This window comes from Cydia fagiglandana, chromosome 24 (genome assembly GCF_963556715.1).
Source record: "Cydia fagiglandana chromosome 24, ilCydFagi1.1, whole genome shotgun sequence".
In the NCBI taxonomy this organism is placed as follows: Eukaryota; Metazoa; Arthropoda; class Insecta; order Lepidoptera; family Tortricidae; genus Cydia; species Cydia fagiglandana.
This window is the reverse complement of record NC_085955.1, coordinates 6,344,259-6,355,757: the sequence shown is the minus strand read 5'-3', so window position 1 is coordinate 6,355,757 and position 11,499 is coordinate 6,344,259. Positions and strand designations below refer to the sequence as shown.

The window sequence follows — 11,499 nt, the reverse complement described above, 5'->3', positions numbered from 1 at the left end:
TGTCCCTAGTGAAAAAAGGTACAGTCAAGGAATTTAAATTCCGACCCATTTCGTACTTTGTCACAGTGACAACCGTATGAGGTCTCTAGCGGCTTTCATATTGATTGTCACTGTGACAAAGTACGAAATGGGTCGGAATTTAAATTCCTTGACTGTATAAGTCTCGAGCAGCGCAGTTGTAAATGGGTATAAGTTCCAAGTAACACCTGGGCCCTTTTACTCCTAAGCTGCGTGAGACTTGTACCCTTTTTCACTAGGGCCACAGAAATGTGTCTGTATATTACCTCTTCACGCTTTTACCCCTACGCATCATTTTTATTTACGAGCTTTGAAAATTACAAGCTTACTTTTAGCCGTGTCGTATTTTAGACAAGTTGAAACTTCTTTCAATTATTCTAAAATAAAACAATATTGGAATTTCCTCGTTTTATTTCTATAAGGCACATTATATACTCGTAGTAACTTATTTATTTATTTCTGACACTATGTTACTTAGCAAAAAAATATCCTTATGATGAAGCCTTTTGATCGGTGTGATAAAACTACAGGGTGTTTTTTTTTTTCTCGTGTAGCTGGTTCGATTCCCGGTTCAGCCATGTAATTATTTAAAAATCTATGAATGCAGTTTAAATTAAAATAATGTCTTCTTTCAGCAAAATATCCTATCTACGATATTTAAGGTATTTTCCCTTGATGTCCCATAGTCTTGGGATACCCTGTATAACAGCATTTACATACAAACTAAATCAGAAGAAAGATACAATACATGTGTTAATAAATTCAATAGCAATAACACATTTAAGATCTCAGTGGAGTTATTGTTGGCTTATGTAATGTTAATTATACGCATTGTTATGTTTTATTATAAATTACGAACATTTATTATGTTAAAACTTTAGTAAATAAGATAATAACTAATTGTTATACCCTTACACACAGGGTCCATGTTCACATATATGTTACCTTGTATAGGTACGCGTATACTTATAATGTTGTACATTAATGCTAGCTCCTGGCTACAACTAATCCGAGTACTCGACCAACAAATCCCTAAGTTAACAACTGACCCCATTATTAAGCGGAGTTGTCGAACGACTTTAAGAACTATTAAGACTTTTCTATTTTGGTCGCATGAGTATTAACATGTGTTATTAAACTGGCTTCATCAAAAAAGATAGATTCACATATCTCGCACTCGTACGACTCCTCGCCGGTGTGGATTCTATTGTGTCTCTAACTCACACTGTGATGTAAACTTGTTGTTACATTCCTCACAACTGTACGGCTTCACCAATATGCGTATCTGAAGTTTCATTCAAATGTTTCTTACTTTCGACAATAGCCGTGTTGAGTTTTTCTATGTTTGTCTAAAGAGCGTTTTTCTGTAAATCGTTGATTACATTCCTTACAGCTGAATGGTTTCACTCCACTGTGTCCTTTCTCATGTCGATCTAAATTAGTTTTTGCCGCAAATTGCATGCTACATTCTCTACATTTATACGGTTTAACTTTACTATGAGTATTCTCATGAAAATGTAATTTCTCTTTATCTACAAATCCCTTGCCACAAACCTTACATACATGTGGTTTCACTCCGCTGTGGATCCTTTCATGGCGAAGTAACTTACTTCTTGTTGTAAATTGCTTGTTACATTCGTTGCACGTGTATGGCTTTACTCCACTGTGACTTCTTTCATGTGCACATAATTGCTCTTTTCGTACAAATCCTTTGTTACATTCTTTACATATGTATGGTTTTACTTCACTGTGAATTCTTTCATGTGCATGTAACTGTTTTTTTAGTCTAAATTGCTTGTTACAGTCTTTACATATGTACGGTTTAACTCCGGTATGGATTGTTTTATGTTTATACAAAGAACTTATGTGTGAAAAATTTTGGTTACATTCTTTACATGTGTATGGTTTAATCCCACTGTGAATTCTTTCGTGTTTATCTAAAGTACTTTTGTCTGCGAATGACCTGTGACATTCTTTACACATGTATGGTTTCACTCCACTATGATGGTTTCTTTCATGCATAACAAGAGCATGTTTTTGCGCAAATTGCTTGTTACATTCTTTACATTTGTGTGGTTTCATTTCAGCGTGCACTCCTTCATGTTTTTTTAAATAACTTGGATGCGCAAATCGTTTGTTACATACTTTACATGCGAATGGTTTTATTCCACTATGGACTGCTTTGTGAACATTTAAATTTCCTCTATTTGTAAATTTCTTGTTGCATTTTTTACACATAAATCGTTTGCCTTTGGTGCGCGTATGTGATCTGATATGTCGAATTAAAAGATACTTTGAAGTGAATTTCTCACTACACATGTCGCAACAGTATGCTTTCGAGGCCGTGTGTGTTTGTGTATGGTTAATAAAGAGATTTTCACTCTCGTCTGTTCGTGTGGTATGGTTCTGTATATGTGTGATTAATGTGGACTTGTCTGTGAAGTGTGTCTGGCAAGTGTCGCAGGTGTAGGGTTGTGGGTCGGCGCCGGCGGCGGGTGTGTGAGGCGCGTCCTGCACGCTGCGGGCGGGGCTCGGCGCGCGGTGTGGTGTCGCGGGACGCGGCTGGCTCGCGCGCGGGGAGTCGCGGAGGCGCTCGAGCCTCACGCGGCAAGCCTGCGCGAGCTGTTCCCGCGCGCGGGCGGACATAGACAGCGCCGGCTCCGCCCCCGCTCCAACAGCGCCGTCGAATGCAAATGCAACTAAAACAAAAGCATTTCTTTTATTACCAATAGTAGGCATTTGACCACAATCTCACCTGATGTTAAGTGCCGATGCAGTCTAGGATAGAACACGCTTATCTAAAAATTGATAGGAGTTCGTTCATAGTCTGTAATAAACTCGAAGGCCAATGATGATAAAATTTTCCCTATAGTGTTGTGTTGTGGGTGATATGCAGTATACTCACGTGATATGCAGTCCTCGTCGCTCTCCGCGCTCGACTGCTCCGACTGCGCCCACTCCGAGTCTGAAGCAAGAACATTAGTATAGGTATCGGCAGGAGAGTTGAGGTGAATGATTACACACACACACACACACACACACAGCTACACCGAGTGCTAATCACAAAAAAACAGTTTTTAATTAATGAGTGCACGTACGAATTAAAATAAAAAAACAACCACGGGTTGCACTCCGGGAGTGCCGGCAGAAGTGAAAACTCAATGACATTGTAACAGTTTTTCGATCAGGTCACGTGTGTGCACAAGATTATTTTTTATAATGCTAAAAATAACGAACTTATAAACTGTAACCGTCCGTTACGGTTTACGGTTCAATTTATAATGATTTGGTGGTTTATGGTGGTTAATTGCAATTAACGTTCGGCCAACACTGATTAGGGCAGACACTGCTGCACTTTTCTCATGAATATGACTGTATTCAGGAACGGATATTCACCAAAATGATCCTGTTGAGATAAATAGACACTTACGCAAGGTTTCCTGTCCCTCTTCATCAATCGTCCCGTCTTCACCATCTATCTCTCTCTTGACTGGGGGATCTTCATGTGAAGCTAAAATATAAGTTACTTATAGTATAGTTAGGTAGCATGGCTGTTTAGTGGTACTGATAACTCGTACGGCTTTCAAACTAGGTAAAATAAAAAAGGTTTATAATTTTTTGGTTTTCAGTTATTTCGGCGGTTTAATTTTTTCCTTAAAAAGTTTTTATTTTATAATTATTTGTGCCTATAATCTACTCACCCCTATTTTCCCACCCTTGGGGTAGGTATTTTTTCCAAATTTATATAGGTCCAACTTCGAGGAATACCCTATCCAATAAAAAAAGAATTATTAAAATCGGACTACTCTGTAAAAAAGTATTTTAGCAGCCAAGGCCCATAGTAGTTAACAAAGTTGAAGTTGGCCCCACTTTGTTAATGTTTGTGACTTTATCAGACATTGTCGTTTGTCAATGTTACATACAAAATAGCCAGGGAGGCTCGCAGTTGCCGACCACTGGTCTAGTTCGTGCCCTGTAAAATGATTGTCAGAATTTACTTACACGACGCAGGTTCGTCAACGGTGACATCCCCATGCTCCGTCTCCGACTTCACTACTGATTCTTCTTCTAGAACAAACATAAAAAATCACTTAGCATGAAGGGATCCAAATAGAGTACCTACACAGCTATGCTAAGTATAGCTAGCTTACCTTCCAACAATTATAGCAGGACAATTAAATTCTATAAATAATTAGATACATTTCATAAATAATTCAGCAACAAATATTTGTGATTAACACAAAAAGCCCTCAACAGAATTGAACCCCAGACCTCCGCTTTGTAGGAAGGGTTACCAACAACAGTAACAACTAGGCTAGTTAGATGAAAACGATAATAAAGAAAGATTAAAATAAGAACTAGAAGAAGAAGATATTAATATTTATATGGGAATAGATAAATATTTGCACCATTCACTAACCTGGGCCCAGTTTTATAAAGTTACAAGTTACAAGTTTACAGGCGTTTACTGGCAACACTTGCTCCGTTTTTTACAATTTGCGTTTTATAAAAGTACTGTGTTACAATTTTACAGGTTACAGGTACAAGTGCCTGTAGCTCAACCATAGACGAAAATATGGGAGTTTAATAGTTTTAAACTCATAATCGAACAAGCGTTTTATAAAAATATTGTAAATTACTAGTGTAGATTAGTACACTTGTAACAAAAACTGACATACGTCTTGAGTCCTGTAACAGCACAACAACAGCTACTTGTAGTGTCTCTGATTCGCTCTTTCGCTCGTAATTCTTAATTTTATTAAAAATTATTCGTTTTCAGAGAGATTTTAAACTTTACTTTTTATTGTTAGGCACCAACGCCAAAGATTGTGCCATTTTTTGTTAATGTATCTGAAATACATAGTAAATAGGAAATAAAGTGACAATATGTTTGATATTGATTTTATTGATGATTCGTTTTATTTTATCTACTGGGAAACGGAAAGGGATTGGTGCCGACATTTGTCGTTGATTTATTAGCATTCGTCGCTTTATTTAAGTATAGTACATTCACATTATGGTAAAGTATACTATTCATAATTTTCGATACACAGCGTACTTATCTTTGAGCCGCTACCGAAACGATACATTTTAATGTAATGTGAAACAGTACTTATTTACTTATTAGGTAAATATTTCATTATATCTAACTTAATCTGAATCTGAAAACGGCCTGAAAAGTATATCCTTGGCATCGAACATCGCTCTCAACCACTCGATTTTTCCTTCATTTCTGGCCATTTTTCCAATAATTAATATTTAACAGCAAACAATAACACAGCATTTAGTATAGGTAGAGCACAGAGTATCTATGACAGACGTTTTTAAAATAGTGATGTCCTTCACACCTGTAGATTTCACATGTAATCGAGATTGACCGTGGTTCTTTACAACTGTAATTATCTATGTGTATTTATAAAACACCTGTAGCCGTTCACAGTGCATTACAGGTGCCTGTAGCCTGTACTCTTGTAACCTGTAACTTGTAACTTTATAAAACTGGGCCCTGGTGTTTACCAGTTAAACCTGGAGTTACCATGGTTACCTGTACACTTTGACAGTGGATTAATGGTTTAACCGGTTAACCCCAGGTTAGTGGGATGGTGATGGTAGCGCTTTGATTCATTGAAACCATAAATAACTCAGGAATAAGTATTTGAGATGAACATCCAATAATGCTCCTACCCAGATTTAAATGTGAAATATCCGCATTCATAAGGGCCACCTGCACCATTTTACAAACCCCCAGGCTTAACTGGTTAAACCTGGAGTTACCATGGTTACCAGTACAATTTTACACTGGGTTAACGGTTTAACCGCATAACCCCGGGTTAGTGGGATGGTGCAAGGGGCGCTAAGCAGGGTTACTGCCAACTGGACTATAAAAGCCATGAACATTGTAGCAGCCAAAACCATCAAACACTTTTATCCAAATCTAATAGTAATAATCCAATTAAGGTCTAAACACTACTATACTGCAAAACGTAATTCAAGACCAAAAAAAGTACGAAAATGTTGCCGCTGCAATAATTTGTTTGTAAAATAGTAAATTCATTTTGATAAATAATCACATTAATCACGCTAAGATAATTTATGCATTAGTAATTTTTCTCCTACTATTTAAAAAAGTACTTTTATTTACTTGAATTGAAATTGAATTGAAATAGCCTTTATTTCAGATAAGTATTTTTGAAGTACATTTCATCTTGTTGATAAAATATATATATCTAATTTATATCTGTATGCCTTTTGTAAGCAAAGGCCTCCTCTAACTCTTTCCATTTATCCCTATCCTTTGCTATTGTAGTCCAGCAACCTCCTGCTGCGCTCTTGATCTCATCATTCCATCTTCTTGTTGGCCGGCCATGCTTCCTCTTTTTGTCTCCAGTAAACCAGTACATTATTGCTTTAGACCACTTTTCTCTTCCTCTCATTGTGTGACCTGCCCATTTCCATTTTAACTTCTTAATTGTTGTAGTAATATCTTTTGTTTTGGTACATTTCTTTATATCTATATTTCTAACTTTATCCGATAGTCGCTTTCCCATCATACTTCCCTCCATAGCGTTTTGACAAATTTCTAGCTTTTTGTAGTGGGATTTGTTTATTTACTTAATTGTACATAAATAGAAGACGCGCTAGTAAAAAAGTGGCAACATTTCTTACTTTTTTTGGTCTTGAATTACGTTTTGCAGTTTAGCTAACCTTTAACATGCACGTCTGCCTCCAGCTGTGCAAGCAGCACCACCTGAGTTTGCTGCACTTGCAGTTTAAAGTCACTCGCATCTCGCAGGCGGCCAACGCACACCGAGCAGATCCCGCATGAGCCTTTACCACTCAGTACCAGCTGTAATCACAATAAAAACAGGTATGTTTCTTGTTTAAATGATATAGGAGGCAAACAAGCAGAGGAATCGCCTGAGAGCATGTGACTACCTTGAAGGTGTATAAAAAGACAACTGAAGTAATTATGTATCTAGTCATATTTTCACGTAAATTTTTAAGCTTATGGAACATTTGTTTTATAGAGATATGGACGCTTCGCCAAGTCCTTGTCTGGTCTTGTACTCACTAAGCAGACTCGAATGTATCACTGCACTATTAGCTTTCATACAATACACAATACGGGGCATGACACACTGCATCCGATTAGCACGTCGCTCCGACATGCTAGCGGGATGTCGCTATAATACGCGCATACCGTTGTCTCGCGCAAACTTCGGAGCGACGTGCGAATCGGACGCAATGTGCCATGCCCCTACAACTTACGTGAATGCCGAAGCATTCTTGTAGCATGTGGGAGTAGATCTCGGACGCGCCGAGCCGGGTGTACGGCGTCTGCAGGTCCTTGTCCGCGGCCCGCAACAGACAGCAGCTACACGGAGTTAGCGTCTCCATAACAATAAAATAACACACGAAATAATGAGAACCGCACGCGACCTAGAATCCTCACCCTCAGTAATTTTATTGATGTTTTGACTTTTGAATGACAATGACAGCACAGACTAAACATTGACGTTTACTTAAACTTCTAAGTTAATGTAAAAAAAGAAACGGCTATTTAAGCCGTAAAAAACGTATAATGCCGGCTACATACGTAACGATAAATCGTTGCGATAAAACTGTGCAGTCCGACTGTGCAGATAAATCGAACCGTGTGTATGACAAATCGTTGTCGAAAATCGTTGATCGGTGGCAGTTGCAAATTATATCAGAAAAATCGTTGTCGAAGCGAACGGCATTATGCCGGCTACATACGTAACGATAAATCGTTGCGATAAAACTGTGCAGTCCGACTGTGCAGATAAATCGAACCGTGTGTATGACAAATCGTTACGATAAATCGTTGATCGGTGGCAGTTGCAAATTATATCAGAAAAATCGTTGTCGAAGCGAACTGCACAGTTTTATCGTTGCGTGTGGATGGCGATCGGTCATTTCGGCAGTACTTCACGTAGCTTGCTTGTGTGCGCACGTTCGTTCCTCAAGTAAATAATGAAAAATGTAATGAAAAATATAAAAATGAATCCATATTTCTCTTGGTCACGTCATCACGCGTGAACGGCTGGACCAATTTCGCTAATTCTTTTTGTCTTAAAGTTGGTCCAGCAAAAAATAAATAAATTTAAATTTAAACTGTTTATTTCAGTAAAATATGCACATCATATAATATCAAGCTTAACTACTAATCTTAACTTTAAAAGATTTTTTGAGTTAAGGAGTCTTATTTTAAATATGATTAATATTTTTTATAGGTACATAATAGCATAATAGGTCATATAATTCGGTGATTTCGGTATACTGCCCTCTTATTTTAATTAGGTATTTTTAAATAATATTTCTTGCTTGTCTATTCGTCCGTCCTTCTATAAGTTTTAGTAATTCCTTTGAAAATCTATTCAAGATGCTCGGTAAGATGCAGTTCCACACTCTCTGCCTGTATACATTGTCATACATTGTTTGGTTATTGTCAGGAGAAGTTTCTTATTACAGAAAAAAAATAAGAAAGTGGCGCGGAACAGTAGAAAATTTAAGAAAACTAAACTTCCATATTAACTTTGATGACATGGATAACAAGTTTCTTGCGTGAGCTTCTGCGGAGAACTGAAGACCGACGCCGATATCGGAGGCGTGTGGAGGCACTAGGAACGTTCGATTTATCGCACAGTCGGACTGCACAGTTTTATCGCAACGATTTATCGTTACGTATGTAGCCGGCATTACAGACAATTGGGTAGGTAAAGTTTTTTGAAGATAGGCAAATTATATTTTTTTCCGATAGTATTTATTATAGCGATCACGGAAATGCAGCTCTTTTATTTTTATTTCATTTTATTGATTAAATATAATTTTTTAAATGATCGATATGACGTTTGTGAGATGGAATAGCAGATCCGAGTAATTCCTTTGCACGTAGTAAATGGGACGGGATAGAAAAAAAAACGATGTCAACTGTCAGTGTCACTTAGCTCTCATTCCCGAAAAATAACGGACAAGCCTCATGTTACCTTGCGAATTGCTATTAATGTTATCATTGAGATTTTCGGCGACCTCAGCACGACCCACGGACTTCTGATTCCCCACGACATCTGCGCGTATTTGGACAAAGATTGAATTTACTTTCGATAACTTGGCACTGCATAAATTATTGGACAACGTTTTCTTCCCCACCCCTACACGACGGCCCCTACGCTGACCCTTGGACAGAGTTTTGCAAGAAAAATAAGCGAGTTCATACGAGATTGCGAGCAGATTCTACAAATTTGAAATTATTAACATAACAGTGATAAGCACAATGCCGTTGAATTAGAGGAGCAATGGCCGTACAGGAGTACGTATCCGTGAAATACATAGGTACATAAAACTTTCTTCACTTGTGTTTTGATTTTTATTATTAAATTGCCATGAGCTGTTAAGTTCGTAAACAAGAAATCGGTCTAATTTTTTCTAACAATTTCAACCATCTGTTAGTTTTGTGTGGTTATCCTCATTTTATGAATGTTGTTCTTATTTTCAGGTGGATGTAAACATTCATTGGCGGTATTATACTGATGGCTAATTAGAACCATTGAGCCATGACATACTTCCTTGCAGTGTTATTCGGCTAATAGTAGAAGAGCCGGCCGCAAATTTTCTAACCGACTTGATACCACGATGAAATACACAATGGGAAACCATAAAAGTGATGCTAAGTCCGAATTCGATAGTCTGCCACGGCGGAACTTGCCGAAAGTACGAAAAAGAAGGCCACTTCCGGTGCGAAAAAAGGGGGCTGATTTAACCCATCTGATACCGAAATAATAATTATGGCAGCAGTTAGAAATTTACATGTAGACACATAAAAGCGAAGTCTGCCAGTATTTTTTTAGCCGGAAGTGCTTGGCAGACGCTCTCAAAGGTGGCCAACGGGACCCCTAATTTAACCCATCTGATACCACCATGAAACCAATTCCAGTCGGTAGGTATGAACCCTCATGTCAGGAATATATAAGTCTGCCAAGGCTATTCCTGCCGAAACACCTTGGCAGACGAGATTATGTAAGCAAGGTCGGCATCGGTTACCCTACACTAACCCATCTGATACCACCATGAAACCAATTCCAGTCAGTAGGTACGAACCCCCATTTTAGGAATATATAAGTCTGCCAAGGTTTTTCCTGCCGAAACACCTTGGCAGACGAGATTATAAGCAAGATGACCATCGGTTACCGTACACTAACCCATCTGATACCGCCATGAAACCAATTCCAGTCGGTAGGTATGAACCCTCATTTCAGGAATATATAAGTCTGCCAAGGCTTTTCCTGCCGTAACACCATGGCAGACGAGATTATGTAAGCAAGGTCGGTATCGGTTACCCTACACTAACCCATCTGATACCACCATGAAACCAATTCCAGTCGGTAGGTATGAACCCCCATTTTAGAAATATATAAGTCTGCCAAGGTTTTTCCTGCCGAAACACCTTGACAGACGAGATTATAAGCAAGATGACCATCGGTTACCGTACACTAACCCATCTGATACCACCATGAAACCAATTCTAGTCGGTAGGTATGAACCCTCATTTCAGGAATTTATAAGTCTGCCAAGGCCTTTCCTGCCGAAACACCTTGACAGACGAGATTATGTAAGCAGCATCCGCATCCGAGGGATCCGTATTTTGGAATTATACAGATTACGGACATTATTAATAGCTGTAGGCTTATTTATTACTTTATGATTATACATATTTGTATATTATTATGTTATTAATAAAATATATTTATAATTTATTAAACCTAAACTTAATACATTGGGAATTCATTACCTGCTTACGGCAGTAGTAGGGATTAGTGGGTGAGTTCTGGCTCACTGAGCCAGACCAACAGTCCCTCCCCCTTTTTTCCCTTGTTGAGGCCCTGCAACCTTGCCTTGAACCCAAACTAATGTCATTGTAGGTCGAATCTAACCTAATCTATCGTGTACTAACGTGTGTAACGTGTCGTAGTGCGCGATTTCGAGAAGCAACGTAAAGTTGACCTCGACACTAAACGCGATGATCTGAAAGCGCGCCAGCCTGCTTCCATTCACTACCACTATGTGGCTGGTGTTCTCACGTGCCCTCAATGTGCGCGGAGGTTCACCTCCAAGATCGGCTATGTCAGCCATATTCGGGCGCACGAGCGCCGAGCTAACTAGGAGTCGAAGTGGTCGCCATGGTCGAAATCGGCCGGAAGGATCATCATCATCATTCCATTCACCTAGAAGATTTGAAGAGTGCCCTCGATTCCTCATAAATCTCACCATCAGAACTGGGTTTTGACAAAGACGGAACCAATCTGTATGTATATACTTACAAGTTACAACTCAACTAAAAAAATAATTTTCAAAATCGATCCCGAAATGACGGAGATATCAAACATTAAAAAAACCGAATTAATACCTCCTTTTTAGGGTTCCGTAGCCAAATGGCAAAAAACGGAACTCTTATAGATTTGT

General features: G+C 38.6%; 1 protein-coding gene and 1 long non-coding RNA gene across 2 annotated transcripts; both read right to left on the bottom strand.

Annotated features, from left to right (window-relative positions):
- Positions 1–427: 427 nt before the first annotated feature.
- On the bottom strand, positions 428–2,757 carry LOC134676614 (zinc finger protein OZF-like). The gene has a single exon (XM_063535009.1). It carries the CDS (start codon positions 2,755–2,757, stop codon positions 1,327–1,329), a length of 1,431 nt encoding a protein of 476 aa, XP_063391079.1. The 3' UTR covers positions 428–1,326.
- A 690-nt stretch (positions 2,758–3,447) lies between these two features.
- On the bottom strand, positions 3,448–6,846 carry LOC134676127 (uncharacterized). Its single transcript, XR_010099876.1, has 3 exons — positions 6,724–6,846; positions 4,021–4,086; positions 3,448–3,529 (listed from the first exon to the last, which is right to left on the bottom strand). It is a non-coding gene; the product is annotated as an uncharacterized LOC134676127 (long non-coding RNA).
- Positions 6,847–11,499: the final 4,653 nt, after the last annotated feature.

What these genes read in the sequence shown, in the direction of transcription:
- LOC134676614 (XM_063535009.1), bottom strand. Translation starts at nt 2,757, where the DNA reads ATGCCTACTATTGGTAATAAAAGAAATGCTTTTGTTTTAGTTGCATTT.